This window comes from Lissotriton helveticus, chromosome 3_1 (assembly GCF_964261635.1).
Source record: "Lissotriton helveticus chromosome 3_1, aLisHel1.1, whole genome shotgun sequence".
NCBI lineage: Eukaryota > Metazoa > Chordata > Amphibia > Caudata > Salamandridae > Lissotriton > Lissotriton helveticus.
Window position 1 is genome coordinate 1,273,298,740 of NC_136061.1, and position 27,208 is coordinate 1,273,325,947.

Consider the following 27,208-nt stretch of genomic DNA (forward strand, 5'->3'; position numbering starts at 1 on the left):
CCAATGGTTTCACCAGTCCTTAAATCCCGCTGCTATGCAGTGGGCCTAGGTTCCTAGCAAGGGTGGGTGTGAGCGGTCCAGTTTTCCCCCAATAGCATAGACTCCATCTTCAGGGTAGTCATACGGGCCGAGAGGTCATGGAAAAAGGTCACCTGATCTTGGTTAGGGGCATATACACTACTGAGCGTTATGTCTCTGACAGACAATTTACCACTGAATAGCACGTACGTGCCCTCCTTAGTTATCAAAGTATGTACTGACTCGAAAGGGACCCTTTCCCGCACCCAGGTCAGCACCCCCTGGGTATATGCAGAGTTAGAGGTCGCAAAGATCTGCCCTCTCCATTTTATGCGGAGTTTCTCCACTTCTCCCCACGGGAGGTGTGTCTCCTGCATCAGAGCTATCTGTATACCCAGCCACCTTAAATATCTGTGCACAATAGCCTCTTCACCGTTGAGCCCCTTTATATTTGATGTAAAAAATGTCAAAATATTATGTGTAGGTGTCCTGGTGAGACATCTTAATTCAAACAGTGCTCCCCCCTCCACCTCAATCCCAAGCTGTGAAGACTTTACCACCCTGCACATGTGATAAACCAAACCATAAATAAAACACCCGCAATCAACAACTCCCTGATCCCAGAGCAGCCTGGATATGGCCATCCGCCCAAACTGTGGGTAAAGCACCAGTCTCTGTGAAAGGATCTGAACCCTGCAAGGGGTTGGTCCTACTAGGAGGGGAAGTCAGACTCTAAAAAAGCAAAGTCTCACTCAGGTTGTGCCAGCCCACCCTAATATAAAACACAGACAGACCACAGGGCAATCTCTAGAAGCTCAACCCAGCCCAGGGAGAGGCCTATGCAGTGTTTGTGCATTTTGTTCATTCAAATGATATCATCCACCGTTCCCGGGGTGACTATTGGGAGAATGACACTGTCCTCGCCGGAGGAGTCTGAGCCCCCCAGTCCCCTTCCTAAGTTGGAGCCGACCTATGAAGCAGTTCTCGTAGTCTGCATAATCTCGGCAACAGCCTGGATTGACGCTGCCCTCTCCTTCTCGGTTTGTGATGGACTAGGCTTCTTCGGCGGGCTGCTTTTATGTCTCCTCCTGGATCTCTTCTCCACTGTAGATTCTGCCCCAGGTGGCGTCTCTCCAGAGGATTTATAGGCCTCTAGACACTCCCATGCCATCTTGAGGTCATCACAAAAATGTGCCTTCCCATCCCACGAAATATGAAGATGGGCGGGGAACATCAAGGATTATTGCAGGCCTTCCTTACGCAGGGCTTTCTTGACCTCAAGAAAGGATGCACATCGCCATTGAACTTCAATGGTATAGTCAGGGAATATTGAGACATTACAATTGTCCACGACAAACAGGCCTTCGGTCCTAGCCTTCTGCAGCAGTATGTCCCTGTCTCTGACTCTGTAATGCAGGAGCCGGGCTACGAGTGGCGGTGGTGGGACGCCTGGGCATAGGCGGGCATGCCGGTACACAATAAGCCCTCTCGAGGGTGTAAAATGATGACAAACCCTCCAGTGCAACGACTGAGCAAAGCCAGGGTTCGAAGAAGGCCACCATGTCTCCGCATTCCGACCCTTCAGGTAAGCATACCACTCTGATATTGTTTCTTCGATTGGGCTTTCCGCATCTTCAGCCCTATGTTCCAATGCATGGACCCTTTCAGAGAGCTCTGCATCCTGGGGCGATAGTGCTTGTTGTGTAGGGTGAAGGTCTGCAATTGAGGACTCTGCTGTTTTAACCCTCTCTGCCAACTTCTGTTGTTGCGCCCGGAGTAGCCCCAGCCCCACCTACACAGTGCCAATGTCGTTTTAGTGTCGGCGATAGCTTCCAATATCTTGGTCAACTGCAGCTGAACTGGGTCCTCCCCGGTCGATTGCTCAATTTTCCCGTCTTGTGTCTGCAGGGTCGTTGTCTTGATCTGGTGTCGCCCCTGTTGTTTTTGCGTTAGCCTTGCCTCTGGGGAGACTGGGTAGGGAGGTTTAGTTATCTCTTTCGAAACTGTCCCTGGTGGAGGCAACTTCAGGGTTAGAAGTTAGGGATGTGCAGGCAGTGCTAGGGCTGCGTCCGTACACCTGATTCTCAGTAATATGGTGGGCAGTGCAATCCCCTAGTCGTCGGCCAGGGCCTGGGTCACCATAGGTTCATCCCCAGGGAGCGGCAGTCCCAGGGGTTGACCCCTACAGGGCCACTTCGCAGAGCAAGGTTATCTCTCCGGGCAACCCAGCAGCAGTCCAGGCTGGTACTGACAGTATTCCTGTCCCACGCGCCCTAGTACTCCACCAGGGGCTATTGCCAGGGGATCCTCCACAGTGTATCATGTGGTTCCAGGTGTGCGCCAATACATATATGGAGGGAGTGGTGCCAGAAGCGCTCAGGCTAAGTTATTCCACGAGGAAACCCCCCCGACACTTCTCAATGGGGCCCAAGCTAGGCACCGAGTATGCCCCGCTTCAACTGCCGCCTAGACTTTAGGCCCCTCCCTTCACTGCTAGTTCTCTTAGTCTGGGCACAAAGGAGTGTGGAGCGCCTCCCTCAACCATCCCAGAGCAGCCTGTAGGGCCCTGGGACCAGCCCAATCATCTACTCCGGGGCTTCCCACTGTCAGGCTACGGTGTCGCGCCTCCCGCCAGGCCTCAAATTAGGCCTGAGTATTTCCCGAAGCGTGGGAAACACTCATCGCACCTCCTGGGACGCAGCCACCTCCAGTATGGGCCAGAGAGGGTATGGGATGTCACCCTCTAGCCACAGCAGGACAGCAACCAGGCCCCTCAGAGCAGGTGCTCACAATCGCAGGGTCCCGCATCTACGGTGTATCGACGATATGCAATCCCCACTGTGGAGGCCATCAGCCCCCGGCCGTCTGGCAAACCACTCCAGGACCCCACAGCAGCGGACGGGCCCAGCCTTCCTCCACCTCCCAGAGCCGTCCCAGCCCCTCATCTCAGGAGGCCGCCACTCCCATTTGGACAAGGCTTGATCTGGATCACAGCCCTTCATCGTCTGGGGTTTTAGCTGTCCTGCAACTCCCCAGAGGTCTCCCGCATCACTCTTGGCCGCCACTGGGACCGGGCCTTACACAACTGGTAGTGATGGACCAGGTCTGTCGGGAAAAATGCAGGATTAAAGTGGTCCGGCATGGAGCAATTAGCGGACGCGTCCACCATTACTGGCAGCCAAGCCACACTCACGTGACCTCAGCAAGTTAGTAGCGAAACACAGCGATGCCAGTATGTTAGCCATCGTCTGGAGGTGGAATGTTTCGAATCCCTAAACTCCAAAGGTGTGCTGCGATTGCTGCTATTACTTGTTAACAATCGAGGGGCAATGGTGAGGCCAAAGGGAAGCATGGCAAATTGAAAATACTCCTGGCCTAGTTTGATCCGCAAATTGCGTCTGTGGGATTGCAGGCTGGGCATTTGAAATTAGGCATCCTGCAAATCCAAAGCAAACATCTAGTTACCTTGATCCAGGGCAGACAGAACCTAAGCAATGGTGAGCATCTTGAATTTGTCCTTCATCAAGGGTGCCGGTGCTTTAGAGATGACAAATCTCTGGGGGTATTCCTGAAAGTGCAAAAACTGCTGAGGAAATTGTCTAGCAGGAGCAGAAAGGCCCAAAGAACATGCTATGCCCCGGCTCTCTTAAAAGCGTTCCAAGGCTGAATAATCCTTTCTTCCAAAAAGGTGACATCTGTCAAAAGGCATGTCTGTAAGTGATGACTACACTTCTCCAGAGAAACCTAGGGATCTAATCCACGTGATGCTGTGCACCATGCCAGTTCCAACTGCTCTGCTCATATACTCAATAGTGTCCATTCCAAAATGTATTACATATTTGGCGACATCCTGATCATCCAGGATGGTACAAACCCGGGAGGCCTGAAATTCTTCAGGGGCTGCTGGCAAGATCTCAATGACCACCTTTGGTTTTTCCATGTCATGTGAGTATCATCGTAACAAAAAGCTGACTTTGTCCCACTGCAGGGCCAGGCTGTCGATGATGACAGGGAAGGGGGGGCGGCTCCGTGACAGAAGCATTGTCATGTCAGAATCAGAATTTATGGGGATTGGATATGTTGGTGCAGATTATAACCAGCCGAGAAGAATTTGGCTCAGAGTCGGACACAACTATTGGAACAGTGCCCTCATCTGGTTTCAGTACTGTCAGAACTGGCATCTATGTCGAAGGAATCGGTGTGGATTTTGGAGCTGGGGTAGGAGTTATCATGAAAGCTGGGGTAGAACCCGAGATTTGTTGAGGAGGCAAGCATTGCGTCACAAACAGATCCACTGTCAGTAACCAGACTGAGGCCTCCAAAGATCCTTGTGGGCCAAAAACACCAGAAGTAGCCAAAGGAAGCAGAAGTTAAGAAACATGGCTTCTTGAAAAGCATCAATCCCTTTTAATGTTGCTGATGGTCCAGGAAATTTGAGATGTATCTGGATCAGCGGCAGAATCGGCTCGGGCGGAACTGAGAGGCACCCCGATATCCTCGCAACTTCTCAGGCAGAGAGTGGTGGGGCTGGAAAGAATCCCACTTAGCTTCCTTTGCTTACGACTTACAACAAGACTTGCACCGAGACAAGTATCCGTCATGGGAATGGCTCGCACGATTTGGTGTAGAAACATACCTGCTGTGGGTCTGTCACAGACCTTTGCTGATGACAGAGTTGACAAGGTGTTGGGAGAGGAAAATTTCTCTGCATTATAGAAGACGTGTACTCCTGCTTTGAGTGCCCAACCAACGGTTGTCTGGATCCCTAATGCTGATTTTTATTGTCTGTGGCAAACACAAATCATGCCTCTACACCATGACATAGGCCTGTCTCACATATTGCGGGTCTTATTGGAACAGGAGGGGTGCCCGCACTACCCTCATCGTAGAGAAAGGCTACTGCATTCACCATGAGTTAAGCATCACAAGCGTGGTGGTGGCAGCATACAGTGTAGTGATCAGTAGGAGTGAACATGTCCTTTTTTACTCTGCGTCACTGGAGTGAAGCCTACAGGCTCAAGTTCCGCTCTTGTGTGCTTAACTCACCCTTGCCCTACAACAGATGGATGTAGAGTGCTGAGCAGCACAGGAGTGGTGTGACAGCACTGGAAGGATACAGTGCAGGGATAGAGCATTGCTGTGCATCTACTTAATGTATGTATGCTTGCGAGGAATACATTTCATGAGAGATGTTGCGCTATGCAGTGCATGTACAATGAAAGCATGTGCTGGGTGTGCGCGCAAAACATTAAGGGTGAAGTGGCGAGTGTGTGTTTGAAAATAACACACCATGGCGCGATACAGAAAGGATTCAGTACTGATCAGTTCGCACAGAGAGATTTTGTATGCCGGATGTATGCACGCCTGGATTGACAATTCATGGAGGTGACAGTACTGGAAAGTATGTGTGCTGTATATGTGCACTGAGTGCAAGTGTGCCTGCAATGGTACATTACATGGAAGACCCTGGGTTCCAGTTTGGGAAATCCAGGACTGCTTGGTTAAGGCATGAGGAGTAGAGGAATTCTCCCCATATAGATTGTGAATTGCTGCATTGCTGTGAGCTGGGTGGGACACATTGGAGAAAGGGAGGTAGACTCCATTCGTACACTTCAAAAATGTGCTCTTTAATTCAGTGATAGATCACAAGAAGGGGGCCGGTACACAGCTCAGGAAGGAGACAGGCCTGATAAGGGAATCCTACAGAGTAGAAGCGGGAGCCTGGAATTAACCTTTTGATGGACATATCTGGCTGACATTCAGGTGTGAACTCTAGTCACTCCCATGGCATGTGCTGTGGGACTATCAGCTTCGGAATCTCTCCTGCTGTGACAGATGGACTATCTAGAGGAAGGAAAGAAAAGAGTACACTTCATAAGAAGCAGAACCCCAACATAAAACTTCAAAGACCCAGACCCTAGTCAACATTTGGTGTCTGGAAATGGAATATAAGAAGGGGAGGATGAGACCTCAAAATGTTTCATCTGCCAAGCAGCCAGGCGGGCTGCATGAGAAAGGGAAGCTCTGCAAGACTTCTGCTTGTAACCAGGACTGGGGGGTGGGGGTGGGGGGAGGTCCAGGCCTGCTAGTCTTCCTACTGGATAAGGGGGCATCACCCCGGGAAACCAAAACCACCTTGCATGGAGCAACAGCCTGTTAGCCAAGACAGTGAGCCCTGTGAGAAAGAGGACAGCGTTGGAGGGAGTGTGTCCCTTTGGGAGCCCTACCGAGAGGTCTCCAGGTGCCAAGTGTGAGGAGATGGCTGTGCACCGATCGGGTTGTTGCACGTGTGCAGGAATGATTTGGTGACCTCTGTATGCCTGGAGAGGGCCGCTGTGGACTGAGCCAAGCATTGAAGTGTTGCGCAGGGAGCGCAAAGGCTGTCCCACCTCATGTGGTGACTTCTTATGCCGGGGATGGGGGGGTAGAAGTGACTGTGCTGACAAAGCACCAAGACTTGTGTGAGCCTTAGTGGTGACCCAGCATGCCAGGAGGGATCGCCATGGTATGGTATCTGTGATATTTATTTATTTATCGAGTGCACAGGAGCGGTCTAGGCCTTGCCCACTTTACTATAAAATTAAATCCCGCTCAGATGTCCTTCACCTCAATGATGCCTTGAGTAAGATTAAATCCTGGTTCCACTACAATCACCTCAAATTCAACCCAAAAAAGACCAAAATCATTCTTTTCTCCCCTAAGAAAAACTCGCTCCCCATTGTATCCTGGATCTCTGACCTTACTGCACTCAACTGCTCTCTCACCATATCCAACTCTGTAAAATCACCAGGTTTTAACATTGACCTGAACCTTACTCTTATCCCACACATAAAAAATTCGGCGAAAAGCGCTCTCTTCACATCCATCACTTAAAGAAAATAAAACCTTTCAGTCCAGCAGACGACTTTAAATTAGTCGTCCAATCGCTGGTCCTGTCAAAAATCGGCTATGGGAACGCCATCCTCTCTGGAACTCCTAAAGCCCACATCACCCCTATCAAATCGGTTCTGAACCTTGCCGCTAGGCTCATTAGCGACCTAAAACGGTTTGATCACATCTCCCCTGCCCTTAAAGCCCTCAAGTGGCTGCCCGTTGAAGGAAGAGCCTCCTTTTAGACAGCGTGCATTACGCACAAAGCCCTGCAGCAACTCTCCCCGCAGTACCTCACAGATAAACTTCACATAGCCGGCTGCTCTAGATCACTGAGGAGCTCCAACACCCTCGCTCTTGTCCCTCCTCTATTAAAGAAGAAAACCACACAATCTTGCTCCTTTTCCGGGAATACACCGAACATCTGCAACTCCCTCCCCATAGATCTTCGTTGCAACCCCTCTTACGCCAGCTTAAAAAAATAACTCAAACTTCTCCTGCTGAACAAATACTGGGGTCCTTAAATCCGCCCCTGGGCACTCATCCCACACCTACCTCCTATTGTTCTCCTCCCCCTCTCTCATCTTCCTTTGCCTACTAACTACTCCCTCCAGTACTTCCTATAGGACCTGCCCCGTTCCACCAGATATTACCGAATACTCCCTCCCTCCTCAGCTACCCCCATTCACTTACCCTTCCTCCCTCTTCTCCTTGCTTTCCCTCCCATGCTAGGCTAAGCTCTCAGGACTCGCATACAACCCTTTTTAACTCATGTAATTTGAGGATGTTAATCTAGAACTGTTTTGACCTTCTTCATGGGTTTTGAATTCTACCTCATTGTAATCCTGTTACATTCAATTAATTCTATCTATGTATAGCTGTATGATATTGCCTTAGCTATCCCCCTCCCTGGTCTTCCCCCATTCCCATACCCTACCCCCTCCTTTTACATCATTTGGCAACTTGTTTTTGTTTAGATTGTGTATTATTTAAATTGATTTCTACCGTTTGTACTGGTTCCTGAATACTACCTCATTGTAATTTGTGCTATATTGCAACAAATACTCATGTAAAGTGCTCTGATACCCCCGGGTCCAGCTAACGCTATATAAAACATGTTAAATACATAAATAAATAAATAAACATAGGCAACCTTGTATGTTAGGAAGAGCTGACAATACCAAGTGTTGCCAACTTTGGACAATCACCTGGGAAAATTGAGGCTGCAACCTGTGGGTCGAAATTGTGCATCAAGACCTTCCCCATACCGACCCCGGATGATGATGAGAGGGCTTCACTCAGACACTGGGCTCCGGGCAGGAGACGAAGATCAACCCTGTTCCCCCGTGTGGGGAAAACTGAACTTACTGTACCGAAGGAAGCTGGGAGCACCTCCAATGGCTGTTGAGGTCGTCAGTGCCATTTGGGAGTGAGCCTGTACCTGCTGGGTACTGCCTCGTGTACCACAAGCAGTCTGACTCCTCCGAACAGGACCAGAGCTTTCAAGTTTCCAAGGTTGGGGCACCCGCTAAATTGCTGAATGCTTCTGTGCTGCTGGAGCGGATACAAGTAGAAATGGGCCTGGTGAGCCCCAGAGGAGTTGCTGCTGAAGGTGCTGCATCGCCATAGGCCCTTTTGGCTACTTCCTAAAAAGTCAAAGGGGATTCATGAGTAAGGCCCACTAGTGAGCATTCTCTGGATGTGCCCACCAATGAATGAAGAATAACCCTGACCACACTGCAAGGAAAAGGATGGGACAGGGATTTGCCAGATAAACACTAGAGCCCTGACCTCAAGGGAATTGTGTAGTTGTTTCTGAATGTCATTATTTCATTGAATGTGTAGATTTATAAATGAAATACTTTTTTCATATTAAAGCAAATATTTAACTGGATATTGATTTATTGACATTACTAGGTGGCCTTTGAGTTATGAGTTGTGTTCTCTAACCTGTATCTACACTCCACTTACATGTGGACAGAGGATGAAATCAAAAAGAGAGGGACAAGGAGGATTGGGAGCCTAAGGAGTATGTCCTATCAAATACGTAACTACAATGAATAGTTCCAGCTAGGTAAGGGTAAAGTACAATGAGTAGAGAAACCAAATATATTTGCTTATAAAGGACGGAAACCCTCACCCACTCTGAGGTGACTTGCTTACGTTTGTTTTTCCCCCTGCACATTTCTGATATTTTTCTTACATTCCGACACCCACATCCATTTTCCTAGATCTACTCTCCTTTGAGACTTGAAAAAAACATCAACAGCTCCCCTCTATGAAGGTAGCCCACACCGACACAAACCCATGGTGTTGATGTGAGGAGGGGGTCCGGTCATGAAGCATACACCTCAGGGTGGGTGATGGCTTCGGTTCTTTACTACCAAAGATGTTAGGTTTCCTTACTCATTGTACTCTGTTTACCCCTAACCAGCTGGGAGTCTGTGTGGTTATATGTGGGGAGAGAGAAGTCACTTTCGTCTCAACACTTGTGACACATTTTTGTCTTATTGTCCATTGTTTCAACAGTACTGTCACTCAGATGTCATCATTTTCAATATGTTCATCTACATGTAGCAGTGGGCCAAGATATTTTCATTTTGTTTTTTTTAAAAAACACTCAAAGACCAATGTTAAAACATTATACTTTACTGAAAATAACACTTGCAATCAAACACCGAGTTCATGAAATGTTAAGACAAAATACAGAAGAAAATGAATCTGAAATCTAGTTATGATACATAAATACAATTTAAACAGCTCAGAATATTTCTGTTACCCCCAGACTGCTTGGCCAAAACGGTAAGGACCATTTTTTGCATTGAAGAGATTTTGGCTTGTATGTTTTCATCTGTAGTTACTTGAGTGGTGGAGGTAGTAGCCTTGAACTCCGGGTTAGTGCTTGCATCAGAAAGTTCAGGCAGGGAATAAAGGGTAAAAGTCCATTAAGTTAAAAAAATACCTTCTACAAACATGACATGTTGGACTAGATGCTTGTGAAAGCATGGGTGGTGCATTAAAGCCATGCCCCGAAGTGGTGATAGTATAGTAGTCCATTTTCAAAATCCACAACTTCGGTAGCTAGTTGGAATACACCTTACTAGGTGTGTACTGTATTTCTTGTGGCCAGTCAGCTGTCTTGTTTGAATCTATTATGGAACATCAGCACCAAGCCCTTTTTTTCTTAGTATGGCACATGGATATATCTGGAGAATTCAGCAAGGTAGAATGTAAGATTCAATGACATAGTGTATTTTGTCCACATGTACTTTTGTCTCCCCTTTTGTTCACGGCTGCACAAGATACACAGCTATGTTGTTCCTGCAAACTACCACCGACCAGTTAAAATGTTATAGTCTTTTCATGGTGATTTTAGAAAACATTGCCTTATTCTTACCAGCCATCCCAAGGGGAGAATGGCAGTTGTATTACTAATGTCAACAGGCTGGTACATTTACATACAATATATTGTAGGGTTTACTCGCACTGAATGATATCCTTTGTTATTAACAAGAACAGTGTTTAACTATATTAAATCTATAAGTAAAAGAGGGAAATGGGAATAAGTTCAAGAGATATAAATGCTACTAGGTAAGGTTTTGTATTCTGAAGATAAATGTGATCTTAATTTTTGTAGGTGACAATGTGAACCATCGACCTGACAAAAAAATATGGACAATCGAGGCGGTCGGGCAGAATTCAGGGGCATATTAGCAAGAACCTCCTTAAAACTATCGCTGTTTTAGCGGCAGGAAAGATGTCCTGCATATCTAACCTGGGCTTCTATTGGAATTCTATAACGCATATTAGCAAGCCCATTATCGCTGTTTTAGCGGCAGTTTCTTGCCGCTAAAACCGCGATAATTTTAACGAGGTTCTTGCTAATATGCCCTCAGGTTTTTCCAAAGTTTACCGATATGTGCTTGCTGGTTGCGGTTTGGTAGCACCCTGCCATCCATTTTTCGGTGCAATTACGTCAGTGCTACTTAGTTTTGCGTTGGCTCATGAGTGTATGGTATTCTGTTAATCTACACTTCACTATTTCGGAGAGGAAAAGCATCTGCAACATTTCTTACCTCAACTCTAATTCTTACTGTGCTTGTCCTTTCAGACCATTGGAAACCATTAAGCCCTTCAGACAGCCCTATGATGAATGACGTTGGCTGCCTCTTACCTCCTTGGTAAATAGTGTTGTTCTCCTAATATGACCCCTCACTTTGTGACAGGATTACTCATATTTTCATTGCCAAAATAAAATATGTAGAGCACTGCCTGTGACTGCTAAATGGATTGCTCCTGTAACTCTGTACTCCTTTATCAGAGTTATACCCGCACAAAAGCCCGAGGCAGTTTGCCTCAGTGAAGTGCTTAAGGAAGATATGAACGTTCTTGTCCAACATTGATTCCTAATTGACTGCAAGATCTTGCTAAACTTTCTTTCTGTAAACCACACTATTCTCCTTTTGCTAATTTTTTTCACTCTCTTGTTAATATATTCACCTAGGAAATACATGCCCCAAACCTCTGATGGAAGGCCTTATGATTCTTCATCAAAAAGCCTAATCTTTATATGTCTGATCACAATAGTTTCTGTCCCAAAACCCCCTGCCTGTGTTTTCCAAAATTGTGGCTAAAACGGTGAACTAGCAATTATAACGTTGGTAGCCTAATCCATCCTATCCCCCCCCCCCCGCCCTCATTTTTTACAGTTTTATACTAAGGCATGTGACAAGAACTGCTTTACTGGGCCTTTGGCATGACACAGCGTGCTTCCCTAGTGAGGATGCAGCCTGCTGATAATCGGAAATCTTGGTTCCTTCCTATCTGAGAATTGCAGACCAGACTGCGGAATTACCACAGAGTTCCATGTGATCGCCCTTCCTGTTAAAGATATATTTTGTTTCAGTCTTCAAACTTTTTTCGGGATGTCAGGTACTGTTACAGTTTTATGACGGCAAAACTCATTTACCTAAGGTTTTCTCCTTTACCAGGAAAATACCTTGAATAACTGATTGGCGAAATTTCAACCTGGAGAAACTCGAACCTTCAACTCAATAGTACCAAAGAGTCCTCATTTTTGGTACAAAGTGTAGTCCTTCACTGCTTTCCCTTAATCCATCTATCTTCTTTGGCCTCACCTGATGGCTGGTAGACTAATTCAAGAACTTTGGAGTCTTGTTTAATGCTGAGGCATGACTCAGACATAAAGTTCATGGTGTAGGTAAAAACTGCTTTTATCGACTGAGCAAATTTATATCCATCTCTTTCCTACTGGCCCAGAAAAACAGAGGAAGTTTCGGAAATGCAGCTTTTCTTTGAACTACTACAAGATGGTCAACTTTGAGTCCTTGAAACTCAGCTACATTCTGCGACTTCTGGAGTCTTGTAACTATTTGACCTCAACGTGTAGGCAGAAAGGACCATATATCGAAAGCATAGGTAACACTCAATTGGTTCCCTTTTTCCACATACGTTTCAAGCTTTTACGGAATACTTTCAAATGTCTAGCGTCTTCGCTGTTAAGATTATGAGTTACCTGCAAGACTGGGACTTGGTAGTAAAGATCAGGCTCTGCTGTGAGGGCCTAAATGCAGTCTCTCTAACTTGAAGTGAATACTCTTTTTCTGTGCTAGCCCCCATGATCTGGAATTCATTAAAATCCGATCTCGGACACTCCATTTCACTGCCAAGCTTTAGCCATAAGCCAAAGTCTGAGTAATATGAATAGGTGGCTTCATGCGACTAGTCCCAAGAAACTCTGCAGCTAGAAAGCGTAAAGAAGTTCAGTCAGACCATAATATATTTACCCTGAACCCACACAGCAAGTACTGCTGATCTGTTTCAGCATTGCATCTTCAAGTCCCTTAGTTTTATATTTTTTCGTGGTGCCAGGCAGCAGAGGTGGTCTGACAAACCACTAAGTTTAGTTGGTGGTAGTCATAAAGCACTGGCAAGATGCCTTACTTTCATTTGTCAGTACCTTCTTTTGCTGTCAAAGGTGAGTCTCATCTGTTCCTCAGCCTTTTGGTTTCTTTTTTCATGTCTAATGGCTTTAAACAATTTTTAAAAATGTTACTGTCATCTCTTTTTGCTACGCCAGCCATCTTTCCTCTACCACTAGATTGTGTTCTGGACAGTCTTTCTACAATGTGGGCAAAAGCAATACTTTAACATTTGAAATTAAATTGTTCATTAATTTATCTTGTACTCAGTCTGTGAAATAAATGACTGGTCATGTAGAAAAGGGAAAACGAATGCTGAGCCGTAACTCTGACTTCTCATTGCCTCGAAGCAAGAAAAGAAGGACATAACAGTGATGTCTATGAGGTAATAAAAAAGAAATGTCTACAATCAGTGCCTAACGATGACACACTTTGTTCCCTTCTTTTCACTAGCTAACCTGCTCCCCATTTGTTGACCTTCATGCACAGATTCTGACAAGTCTACAACAGCTATGTCACAAAGCTCTGTGGAATGGCCTTTAGGGGCCTTAACTTGATCAGAAGTATGTAGTAGGTTGAGGAAAATTAAAGCGTCGTCTATTTATGGTATTTTTTTTATAGGAACCTCTTGTACTAGCTATAGTACTGTCTGAAGCTTCAAATCTAAGTTAACAATACACCACATAGAATTAGAAGGTCAAAGACTATCATTTTCCCACCAAAGTTCTAACTTTGTATGCTGGAGTCGACTGCCGTTTGTCTTGCTTACCAGCCATGTTTAGGATTAGTTCAAAGACAAGTAGTACAGATAGACTGTGCCACTATCACAGTCTTAATATACAAAACCCCTGTTCCACTAATTTAGTTAGGCCTTTATGTTAACGTGAAATAAGTATACTTTGTAAAGTATCCATGTTACGGCACTATTTTGGTAAGTAATTCAGTTGTCTGACATGAGCCTCACGGCCTACGAATGGAGGACTGCATTGCAGCTGGGAAAACATAAAATAATGTTGTAAAAAGCAAACAGAAGAAAATTAAACTATAAAAACTATTTTTAAACTGACGTTTGAAAGGACCTTTGGAGGCGAAGGGAGCAAGCAATATGTTTGCAGCCATGAAAGACCTATTACAGCTGTTTTGTAAAATCTCTCTGCAACAACTATAGTGGCAATAATACTGATGTCTCGTCCCACCCAAACACACATACACAGCTGTGTATTCTTCTACAAATAACTTTAAAAAAATATACAAGATATTTACATTTAAATAGAAATTTGCCCTCTGAAGTTATCAAAATATACCTTTGCAAAAATGTAGAAACAGAATTGTAGAATCAGAAAATATTGATGGGCATGTATGAGACTTGAAGCAGGTTTTGAATACACAAAGTGACTTAGTATATATCCACATATTTCGATCTTTCATCTGACCCCAGAGAACAGTCATTTTAATACTGATGGATTTAAAGTGTTTGCCACCTCTCTGCAGGTCTTTGCTTGTGAAGAAAATTTGCCAGCTGGCCAGCTTTTTGCCTTCGTGCTCAGAAACCAAATTGAAAACAGTGTTCCAAAGATGAATTAATCACACACGTAATCTTTCATGGATGGATAAATTTCAAAACAAAGTAAGTGCTAAAGGTGCCCTGGTAATAAACCTTAGCCACATGTCTGAAGCAATACCCGGACGAGCACTTTTGAGTTTCATATAATGCTGACACCCACAATTCCAGGTGTGGGCTGATTTGGAATTAAATTTGCTCCTAGGTCATCACTCTCAGTGTACCTGAGAGAACAAGGATGCTGTAATGTCTACTTTGGCAAATGAGATATTATGGAAATGATTCCAAATTCACTTCTATACTTCCAAGCCCTTTTTCAGTGTTTCCGGCTCATTTTGAGTTCCTGGTGAAGATGTCTCCCATTGATACATATTGGCTTGCAAGTTCCACTCTCCTTCTCAGATAACAAACGACGATTTGTGTCTGAAGTCTCCCTAAAATAAAGACAAGTCTGTTAGCAAATTGGCGGTTTCAAAGAATAAAGAAAATGATGAACGACTTAACACAGTAAATTGTATCCTGTTTTTTTTACTCGGAATGGCAATGACATGATTGACATAACTTTTACATCAACAGTAATATGGCTAATTCCAGTGATCTTAAGGAATAACTATAGGAGGACAGGTAGCACAGGATTTGAAGGTAGCTCACCTTATGTGACCCAATGGACCCGTTTGTGTTGGGATTCAGTCTTTTATTACATTGGACACATTGTTTCCAGCATTTTGCATAGGCAACTCCAGGCAGCATTTAGAGTGGAGCGAGTAGTGTGGCATTAAAACAGTTGACACATATGCTTGTATGGGGGTGTGCAGATAAAAACATGTACAAGTGTCTCATATTGACAATTTACCAGCAGTCCTTTTGCTCTTCAGGCAGTGGTAGGGCACATTGCATCTCCAGTGGTGGCCTCCAACCACAGACAGGAGTTTATAGAGTACTCCGGTGCTACGATGTCTCTTTCAACAAGCCTGGAGAGCTAGTTGTCTGTTATTATAAGGGTATAGGCAAGATTCCATCTGGAACGATTTCCTCCTGCACTATCATGACCCTCAACTACGTCCGGTCCCTGGTGTGAAGCAAGGATAAGATACCATCTTGTCCACAAGCTTTCACTGAGAAACCTTAGAGCACATGCACAATGGCAGATCGATCTTTTTAGTTACTTTCCTCATATCTCCATCACCCTTTGTATCTGCTTCTATCCTGCTCAGAGCAGCTCCTGGCCTTTAATTCAGTGTATGGTTTTGTGATCAGGATATAAGTAAGTGTGTGTGTGTTCATTTTCTCTCTTCGGTTCTTATTCTTTCGCTCTAGTTCTTGTTCTCTCTCCCTCGTTCTCTCATTCATTCTCTCTCTCTCTCATTTGTTCTTTCTCATTCATTCTCATTCTCTCTTTTTTGTTCGGTCTCTTTCGTTCTCTCTCACTTGTTCGTTCTCTTTCGTTCTCTCTCTCTAGTTCTTTCTCTTTCGTTGTCATTCTCGTTCATTCTGTCCCTCTCGTTCTCATTCTCTCTCGATCTAGCTCTCTTATTGTTTCTTTTTCCCTATATCTCCCGTTCATTTTCTCACTCTCGTTGTCTTTAGTTCATTCTCGTTCAGATTCTCTCTCCCATTCTTTTTCTCTCTTTCTTGTTTTCCATCTCTCTCTCGTTCTCTCATTCTTTCCCTGGCTTGTTCTCTCCCTTGTCATCGCTCTCTCTCTCATTCGTTCTCTCTCTTTCTTGTTCTCGCTGTCGTATTCTCTCTCGTTCTCATTCTTTCTCTTGTTTTCTCTCACTCGTTTTCCTCCTCGTTCTTTCTCTCATTCTTTTCCCCTTGTTCTCGCATTCGTCCCTTCTCTCTCTTGTTCTCTCTCTCTCTCATTCTCTCTCGCTCTCATTTTCTCTCGCTCTCATTTTCCAACGATGAGGGCATGTCGCACTCAAAGCCTGGGACATTCCTGCGCCTCCCAGAGTTTCCTGGAGCCAGAGCAACCCCTGCCCAACTCTGAGTTTTATGAGACCATGCACCTCATATTTGGGTGGTCTGTCCCCGCTGGTGCGCCTTAGGGTCCGGCGAGGTCGGGAGGAGCCCCTACTGGTCTTTTGCAGGCAGGTTTGCTGCCATGCACCAGTGCAGCCCCTTGGATCCATGTACGGATCCAGACAGAGCGATCTTGACCTTCCCCAGCGCCAGTTCCGTTGCAGACGCAGCTGATGCCCACCAGCGGTGCCTCCCCCATTCTTATCTCCGGCTCCAACATGGAGCTGGATGGGCGTCATCCGAGGGCGACTCCGGCGCCAGCTGGAGCTTCACTTCAGGCAGGAGCCTGAGCCCAATTTTTTGGGCTAGGATTTGGTGAAGATTCGGAGGGGCCAATCGACACTCATGAATACCAGTCTCTAGACCCAAATGAGGACAACTGGTGTAAGGATTTGGCGAATGCTAGTGAACTGGACACCTCCCTCGATACTGGCTTAGTCTCGCCTCCTACCGTGGCTACAGAGGTGGGAGCCTCATTTACAAAACTGGTGTGGCGGTCGGCTGAAGTCTTGGACCTCGCGATACCCTCTGTGTCTGTCAGGATGAATTTCTTGATGGCGATGCTTCAATTGGGAGTCACCCCTTCCGAACCACTTCTCCAGTTTAACGAAGCTCTCACGGACTTCCTACTCGGAGCCTGGTCCAAGCCCTTCACAGACGGTCGTGTGATTAGGACAATAGCCCGTCACCATCGCCCTGCCCCAGGTGACTCCAACTTTCTCACTCAACACCGGAATCCAGGGAGCCTGGTGGTCGAAGCCTTCAAGTGCAAACGAAATCCAACTGGACAGGGAGTCCAAGAAACTGAATGCCTGTTCTAAGCAGGTGGAAAATGAGAGGTGGGGGATTGACGGGTGCTGGAGGGCTAAGAGGTTAGGAAAAAAGGAAAATGGTGCCCCTGCCCCCCAAAAAATGCTCATTTAAGGACAGGGACAGAGGTTTGTCTGCTGTGCCACCTAAAGCTCCATGCAATGTTAGCGGCCAGTAAAATTGGGTCTGCACCCGGAACTCCTGGTGATACTGTTCCACCTGACATGTTATAAGGTCCTAAGTCACCTTATTTAACACTTTGGATTGGCAGTAATAGTTGTCCCTTTTCCTTAAATGTTGAATCCTCTCTTCCATTTTACAAGTGCCTCTGGAAATCATTTAAAAAACATTTTACTTTCAGTTGAGAATCGCATTATTCGTAAGTGGTCATTACCCTCACCTCGTCGTCTGTTCGTAGATAATTTACGCTGTCTGGTTTTGACGAAGACTTGTAGCTGCAGCAGGAAGAAGAGAACATGATTTCAAAATGCATTGCATATAAAATAAGTAACCCTAAATAGAACAGCAACATTGAGCATACAGGGGCTTTCAGTGGCACCATATCATGTGTGATGCTTAAACTTAGTCCCATTTTTTTTAGGCAGTAGGACTTTAGTTGGTGGGACTTGCAGACCCATATGTAACAGAAGAATACAACCAAACTACAAGCCACAGAAAGACAAACAGTATAACCCAAAAGAAAAAAGTCAACCAAATCTTAAAGTATCAAACAAGAAACCAGGCCACTTAATATAGAACCATGCAAGACTTAAAAATTATGGGTATAGGGCCATGCCCCTTTAATGTTGTGATGGATTTAAGTGGCATTCGGAATCACTTCTTCCCCACTCCTTTGTGTTGGGTTTAAAGCAGTGTGGTAAAGTGGTCAACAATAATCTGCCACATTAGGATTAATTATGTCATTTCTACTAATCTGAACATTTATGCCATGGCAGCAAAAATAACTAATGGGATTTGGAACATCTAATAAGTCTATATTCAAACATTTATTACTACAGCACAAAGGTCAAATTAGAGTTTATTACCATACTACAGCAACAAATAAAACGATTTTTACTGCCTCTAGATTGCAAGTAACAATTACTTTACACAGGGAAACAACTCTCCTAATAGGCTAATGTCTCTTTTGTGCGATTTTATCTTGCTACACAAATTTAACCCCTTGCATACTGCATTTTGGTTAAATGCCTTTTGTTAAAACTTGAAAACATGCCATAGTATATAACCCATTTACACAGCTAAACAATGTTATTTATTAAAATTTTTGAGGCAGGAGAGGGGCATCAAAACTTACCGAGGCTTCGTCTCTCATAAGCCATGGCACCTCTCCACGCTTAACAAGTGCAATAAATAGCATACTACACTCTGCGTATGTAGGTGTGTTTATGTGTCTATATATATATATATATATATATATATATATATATATATATATATATATATATGTGTGTGTATGTGTATATATACATATATACACACACACACATATATATATATATATATATATATATATATATATACACACACACACACAAATATACATATGTGTGTGTGTGTGTGTGTGTGTGTGTGTGTGTGCGTGTGTGTATCGGCTCAAGGATCGTAATAAAAGTTACTTTTAAAAACCTGGTGGTAACTTTCCAATAAATGTTGTCGGTTTGCGACAGGGGTGGGGCCACCAACAAATCACTGGGGGGAATGTTGGTTAGAGCTGTGGTTTCATACCAAGCAGCAAGACTTACCTTTTCGTGTTTGGCTTGTTGTTTGATAAGTAACCTTTTCTGTAAGCACAACACATTGCCAATGTGATCAAGGCCAGGACCAACAACACAACTATGACGCCACCCACGATTGCTGCAATGTTCAGGTCATCTGTAAAGAATAGCAAGACAGCAGAATAAAAGGCATTGCTAGTGATAGCTGTACTTAGGATTCATTCTCTTCAGAAGTATTAGAGTCAAACACAGTAAATTCAAAAGTTTACAAGGACCAAGAATGGCAATAGTAGTAAGGTTTAGGGTAAATCTGGAGACCGTGAAAGACCAATAATAAAAATAAAATTAGGACATGTTGAATGAGCATGGAGAGCAATAGTCTGCCTTAGTGGCCAGATCAGGGATGCAAGTGTTCACTAATTAAGAAACTGATAATCTCCCTCTCATCTCAAGTGTGATCTTGGATTGACAGCATAACAATCTTCTGAAAATCAAGTCTTGCCCCTTTAGGTTTGTAATTGAGATGCTTGTGCAACCATCCTGCTGTAATCACATCTGAGACTAAAAGTGATGGCCACCGGTGTGGCAGCACCTTGAACATTAGATTGTCTATTTTAAGAGGTAGATCCTACATTTTGTCTTCGGAAAGAGTAAGAGTGCCATCATCAGCATTCACATGGAAGATGACTTTATAGTGGAATAAGTTTCAGTCCTCTGATTAAGAGTCAAGAATAGGCATTTGTCCTCAGACAATAAAACCGACATCGGATGTGTTCTGCATGTTTTAAGTCTGGTAACTGAAGTCTGTCACCCACGCAGCCTTGGAATTCATTCATCACACAGATCCTATCAAGACTAACCCTGGGCGTAGGACTACGCTACGCTCGCGGAATGTGCGTAATTAGCACTACTACACAAATTGCACGTAGCACAGTGCAAAAACACGTAGCGGGCATTTTTTGCTTGTTCGCGGTCCTCAACTTCAAGTTGGCGACCGCAAGCGAGCAAAATCAACACCCGGCCAGACTTTTTCCTCGTTCGCGATCAGCAACATCAAGTTGCCGATCACGAGCGTGGAAAATAAACCTCCCATTGACATTCTCAATGCGAGGAGGTCAGGTTTCTCATTGCGAGTGGTTGCGTATGCTCGCGACCGCTTGCGATGAGAAACTACCAGACCGTGTTGAGAGGCTGCCACTCGAGTGCAAATCTACTCGAGCGGCAGAAAACGACCGCTTGCACTGTGGAAGATGCAGTTTGCAATGATTGCACAGTGCGGACAAGCATCCGGCATTGTGCAATCAGTGCGAACAGCATTTCTCTACTGCACTGTGCAGTTCGCATAACTACACGTAGCGTGCATAGTGCACTTTGCGAAGCTGCGCATAGCGCTACTATGCAAACTACGCCCAGGGTTAGACCCACGCTACTAGAAATTTGATTTCTTGGATCAGACCCGCTGTGTGGCTTCAGTCTGGATAAAAAGGTTACATACCAGTAGTCCTGGTTCTGTATCATAGGAATCATCATTGACGTCATAAACACTTAAATAAAAAACCCTGCCGTCTATGAGATCCCTGGGACACCTTTCTATATAGTCATTCTTCCATGATTCAAAACTGTAAAATGTTTTTAAACAAAGAATTTATTTTAAAAAAGTCCAATTGAAGTCTGAGATGCCATTTTTCGTGAATTCTGAAAGTTGTAGAATGAGATGTTTAACTTTCTAGAGTTACGTCATCTGTCATGTAGAAGTCCTTTCAACATTGTGTGCCTGGGGGTGAATTGCGGCCTGAAAGGCGTAAAGACAAAAATAGAGCCTGTCCCTTTAAGGATCTGGGAGACACCCATCCCACAATACCGTGTGCCAGCAGTTAGCTGCTACAACCAGTTCTGTTTTACCATCCATATTTACAAGATACCCTCAACTCATCACAGTGACAGCTGGGGAGGAAAGTAGGTTGGGTATGACTTCAATGAAGATTCTTATGATGCAGAACCAGGGCTACTGGTACATAACCTTTTCTTCTGCATCATAAAAATCTTCATTGATGGGCATAAACGCTTGACTAGAGGAGCAAGCCTAAACAAAATACAGATTCAGGCTGTGAGGAGAAAGAAGTAACTTCACTATAAAACAATTATGAGACTGGTATCATAAATGGCACTTGTATTTAAAACTGTTTCTAAGGCTTTCTTGACCAACTTTACCATTCGCTTGAGTATTGATACCTAAACAGTACTGTCCAGTAAAACGTATGCACCGACTTCCATGTTGCCACTTTGCAGATATTGGAAACCTGACATGTCTAAACCAGGCTGGGGTTGCACCCTTACCTCTTGTGAAGTGGGTTATGGCTTTGCTTAAAAGATATGCTTAAATGCTACTAAGATTTACAGATTTTGTAAAGAAGATGTAGGCGTCAAAAGGAGAGCTCATTAGTTTTGATAATACCAAGTTTAATTCCCCTGGAGGTGGAAGGAAAGGGACAATGATATGCAGCGGGTGATATCTGTTATTGTAGACAGAGCAATGCCATAGTTCATGCATATTAATTCTTCTATGTTCTTGGTGATCAATATCCCTAAATAATAAAGCTCTAAGTCACACCCTTTTTAATGGATAATTAGGACTGTCCTCTCTGGTGGCAGGGGTGAGTGGGAATATATGGGATTGTTCCCAATTCATATGTATACCTAACATGGTGCCGAAGGGAACAAACTCGTTCAACACTTCATTCAAGCTTTTTTGAAGGTCTCAGACATATAAATTGATATTGTCAGCATATAATGATACCAATATATGCCTTGTGATGTAGCCAATGGCATATTCACAGTGGTGTTGATGCAGTTGTGCTGCCAGAGGCTAAACCGCCAGTATAAACAGTTGAGGTGACAAAGGACACCCCTGCCTTGTTCCTCGCTCGATGGCAAATGAGGAGGTCTCATTTATTTACACTTTGGCAGTAAGTTGGGAGCGAGAAGAGTGTGTAAAAGTTAGGCGTTATATCTGGCAGCCTCATTGCATGACTGGTCAGGCCGAACCAGTAAGTTCATTAGCAAACGGAGGCTATTAGATAAAAAATTTGCAAGGAATTAGACATCACAGTTGATGAGTGACTGCGGTCGGCAGGACTCTCAAAGTTCTGCCGCCTTCCCGGGCTTATAGAGAGAAATTATCATCGCCTCCCTCATCGAGCACGAAGGGGGGGAATGGGGGAGCAGGCCAGATTCCTTTCTCTAAGCTTATACTTTGTGCAATGTCAGAACCAGGGTACCCATGTAAGTTTTGTAAAAATCGTCCAGCAGGCCATCTGGGCCGGGGACCCTGCCTGATTGTAACTGCATTATGGCCTTCCGTATTTTGTCCTCTTCTATGTCTGCTGATAAGAATTCTCATGGGGCGTCACTCAGCCACCACAGCGCTACATCGTTGGGGTATGCGTCTATGTCTATACTTCACATTTCACCAGAGGCATATAGGTCAGAAGAGAAGATGGAAAAGGCCCGTACTATTCTGGTGTGTCACGAACCATAGTTCCAACAGTATCTCTGATCTCACGAACTACATTAGTGAATCAGGGCTTCCACATCAGCTCAGCCAATGCATGGCCCGGACGCTCCCCCTCTCGATAAATCCTGGCTGTAAAATATTTTGCTCGGAACAAGCACTCTCGTTCCGCTGTGTCTTGATATTCAGCAAGAAGCTCCCTGAATCTAACAGCTACCCCAGAAGTCCCCAGGTCTACCATATCTCACTCCAATGATTTCATATATTTTTCTATTGCCGCAAGAGTGGCCCATTTAGAGCGTAATACTTCTCCACTTTCAGCCAGGCAGGATCTCCGGGTGGTGACCTTGAAGGCCTCCCATGTTGTGCTCATCTTCGGGACATAGGCATTATTTCTATAAAAAAATAAATAAAAGGCAATTTCTTGCCTTAGTTCTTCGCGAAAAGGTACATCTGGCAATACAGCTGTAGAGAGCCTCCAGTACGCATATGGCGAGGAGCTGGTTGGCGGTCTCAACGCAAGTAGGACTGGGTAATGATCAGAGTAAGTGCGTGCTAAGTGTGCTGCATCATGTACCCCAGACTCCCAGCCCTCTGGACTGTAGCCAATAGTCTAATCTCGACCAACTATTGTGCACTCCAGAGTAGAAAGTTCCCTCCTTCTCCTGGGGGTGCAAGACTCTCCACGCATCCAGCAGGAGGTGTTTCTCCATAAGTGCATTAATATGATGACTAGAAGAGGCTTGGTAATGAGGCTGAGTGTGGGACCTATCCATCAATGGACGCAGAGTGGTGTTAAAGTACTCTCCCCAAACGATGTGTGTGAATCCTATGATGATGAAATCCAGATATATGGACAAAGCATTTCCCTGAAATTGTTGCGTATATTTATTTTTTGCCAGTCTAAGAGTAATGTCCCAGTAATAAAATAGACAGGCAATGATGGGCCGCTAGGGTGAGCCTTCAACGATCGGTGAGCCCGCTCCACTAATAAGCATCCTGGAAAAGGACTTTGCCTCGAACACCGTTGTGAGCAGCCTCTCCACAAAGTCCTCCATTCTGCCCATATTGGCCGACGCAGGGCTGCCCATTATACATATATTATTCCTGCACGACCACGCTTCTAAGTCTTTGTTTTTAGCAGATATTACCTTGAGGACTTTTTCCATTTCGAGAAGCTGGTCACTTCTGTGGGAAGCAGCTTCTTAAATCGTAGAAATCCTGTGTTCTGGCCATCTTTTTTTTCTATCTTTTGGGTGATCGAGTCCATCTTGGAGCACATAGTATCCATCTTGGATTCAATTGAGGTTGTGCTTCATCACAAGAAACAGTAATTTCATGTCAGTAGTGTTGGTTGTTTCTTCTCTAGGTGATTCCTCGGTGGGTTATGTTCAGTGCCACCACAAGGAGTCCGAGTACCCCTGTGTGCCTAAAATAGTAGTTTGGTCTGCTTACCATCCGGTTTCCCCATGTTGCTCTCAAGGGTGGTGTCTCTGCAGCTAATAATGAGACTGCGTGGTCTCAGGGGATGTCAGCATTCATCTGTTTACGTGCTTCAGGCCCAGTGACCTCTTGTCCTCAGCAACTGGCGATGCTAGATATCTGTCTCAGGATGGCCCCCGGTTCCACCTCTCCTTCTCTTGACCCACCAGAGGAGGACCAGCAGACCCGGACAGTGCCATCAGTACTTCTCAGCTGAACTATGGTATTAAGTGGTATGAGAAGTGTTCCTTTTTAAGCTATTTATTATAGGCCCATATAGCACCCAGTTCTAGTTATGAGCAAGCTCCACCAATCAATTATAATTGTATGCCCAACACTGTTTTTTTCCAGATTGTGCATTATGCCATGTAGCCCGGGTTTATAAAGTCTGATGTGGTACTTCAGTCCACATGAACAGTGCTCCTTCAGCTTATCACACTTCTGTTGGAAGCAGCGGGATCGGCCGCACTAGTCTACTCAGCTGTGCCTGCCCCCACATTCTCGCCTGCACTCACCACATTCCTGCAGACCTCAAAACAGCACAGCTGGTCAGCCGTCTCCAACCTCTGGGTCTCCCCTCAGTGGGCCTCCCCAGCACGGATCGCCCGGCTGAGCTCCGCCCGCTAGCCACGATCCCTCCGCAATCCGCCGTCAGGATGGTGCCGCCAGCATTCACTGCTTCAGGGCACAACACAGATGCAGGGGTGGGTCTGGGCTATAAATCTGTAGTGTTCACCACCCTGCCTTTTAGGCTCCCAGGTTCAGCCTGCCAGCAGCCCCCAGTCCTTTCACACAGGATATCTTGCCGCAGGTGACTCCGGTAAGGCCCCAAGTTATTGCCCCCCTGCACAGCACCGTCTGGCCACCCGCAAGGGAGAAGGGTAGCTCCACCACAGGACAGGATGGGCTCACACGCAGGCAGCTGCCTGCACTCATCTAGCCAAGAAGCAGGTTCAGTGGTGCATACGACTGCCTCCTACGCAGCCGCCATTTTGGGTACATCGCTCCTGATCCTCAGGTCGCCGTTCCCCGATCCTCAGCAACAGCTGTATTGTTGCACACAGGAGTTGTATCGAACAACTCCTTTTGATAAATAGGAGTCATGCAGGCAGGAATATCTTTTTTTGCAGTCATTTGGGGTAGGATTCAGTCAGATGTAGGCCCTGGGCGGCAGGAGCCTCACTAAAGTGCGGCCATTTAGCTTACCGGCTATCTGGCGCCACAAATGAACCTTTATGGATGAAATTTGTAACTCAGATTGCGGGGGATAAAGCAAATATGGCAATATGACCTTTACCTGCCCAGAAATTGGATCATGGCTATTACTTTGACCCTAGATGCAAACACTTTCCCTCTTTAGGAGCTGCTGGATCTAGTGGGGGACTTTCAAAATATTCATGCAGTCTAGGTGTAGATTTAAATGCCCATACTCTCTGATTTCAGAAGTTAAGCAGTCCAATTCAAAGATTGAAGGGTTGCATGTTGTATTTGACCTTGAAGGCTGGTCAAAAGATTTGTTCTGGGTGGTAATGCTTTGTCATATATCAGGGACATTTGTAGATGGTCCGGGTACCACCATTGTCTCAATCAATTTGGTGCGGTTATAATTATTTTTGTTTTTGATATCAGTAGTTTTAGGATCACTATTGATATGTTGATATCATTAGAAAGGAGCAGACACATGGAGTTGAGCACCTGATCAATAGGGAACTGCTCACCAAATTGGGTTCTAGTACTCTGGATGCAAAGTTTTGGTATTTTTAGTTTTGAGCTATCACAAGTACGTCTAATGTTCGAACACACCATTCTACGAAAATATCTTCTACAACTTCGTCATTGAGAACCAATCTGTGATTTTCTTTGTGATGTTGACTGAGAAAATGTACTTAAACGTTTTTCCACCCCTAGGGATATGAAAGGTCATGAATGTAAGACCGCTCTCGAACCCAATGTCACATCATTTGACCTTGCAAAGACACTTGTCTCCACTTTGCTGCCCTGTTTGTTGAAATAATACATTGTGGTGGTATTGTTTCTATAAAGCATCACTTATTTCATTGAGAGAGATGGTAAAAAGGCTTTGAGGGCTACATGCAAGGTCTTCAGCTTGAGAACATTTATGTGGCAAGTTCACTCTTTCACTGACCACATGCCCTGAGTTGACAAATGGTCCATATGTGGTCTCCATCCTGTCAGAGAGGCATTTGTGACTGGTTTGGATAGAATTCTTCTAATGAAATGGAACTCAGGGTAGTAAGTTTTGCCACAAACAAGGGTGAGAAACTACATTGCCTAGTGTGCTTTGCTGTCTTCCTGCCGGCGCCCAGCAGCACGTCATCGCCAAAGCGCCAGGAGGCGCTTCAAAACCACGAGAGCGCTCCCGTCTAAGCCTGAATAAGACTGGACTGGGCCACCCCCCTGAAAGTGTACTATCCGGCCCCCTATTGAAACTTTTGACCAGTAGGAGAACTGATTTAATAGTGATTGTGGACGTTGCACCCTAGGTCTCAGTTCATTGCAACAAATCTCTTGTAACCTAAGATCCAGTATTACAGGTTTTGTGGGCCACTCCCGGATAAGCTGAGATCATTATAATTATTCAGCAGGGTCTTTAGCAGGAAGAAATGTGCTGAGAAGTTTTAATAGTTTTACCCAGGTATTACTGGGCATTTGTAAATTGTAACTTTTGTGAAAGGTTGAGCTAGTTGCGGTTAGGAGTCTTGGGTTATAGTACATACACTAGATAACAGAGGTTGTGGTTTTTGCATGATTAGCATCCTTGTATTTCTATTACAGACCGGATTATTCCTCTTGGAAGAACATTAGAGATGGGGAAAAGAAAAGCTGTAGAAACAACTACTGGTAGGGAAAAAATCCCAAGGACCCAGAAGCTACCAAAATCTGCAGCAGAGAACTGCACATTAGCAGATATTGACAACCTCATTGAAGAGGTAGAGAATATGTTAGCTGATGGCAAGGAATCCAATACTAGAGGCAGAAATAAAATTTCATCTTATTACTGCAAGAAGAATAAATCTTCAAGTAGGGAAGCCGATAGTGGTACAGTTATAGTCCACCAGACAGCAGGAAAGGATTCTCTTCCTGTAGCACCAGTCCCATCACAGCAAAAAATATTGATGTCAACCAGTAATGCTAAAGTTATAAGCAAAGAAACAGTGCATAATCAGGTCACTGACACTGTCCCCCAAGACGAAATTATAACGATTGAATGCTCCAATAGATACTCGGTCCT

The 27,208-nt window shown here is 45.0% G+C and overlaps 1 protein-coding gene across 1 annotated transcript in view; it reads right to left on the reverse strand.

The window, feature by feature from the left end:
- Nucleotides 1-9,521: 9,521 nt before the first annotated feature.
- The window catches only part of JAM3 (junctional adhesion molecule 3), a 349,693-nt gene continuing 332,006 nt past the window's right edge, over nt 9,522-27,208 (reverse strand). The window contains exons 7-10 of the mRNA XM_078681937.1: nt 18,990-19,119; nt 17,627-17,681; nt 12,662-14,825; nt 9,522-12,129 (exon numbers count right to left, since the gene is read on the reverse strand). Coding sequence (XP_078538063.1) covers nt 14,790-14,825; nt 17,627-17,681; nt 18,990-19,119 — 221 coding nt within the window. The 3' untranslated portion in view covers nt 9,522-12,129; nt 12,662-14,789. The remainder of the gene's footprint in view (nt 12,130-12,661; nt 14,826-17,626; nt 17,682-18,989; nt 19,120-27,208) is intronic.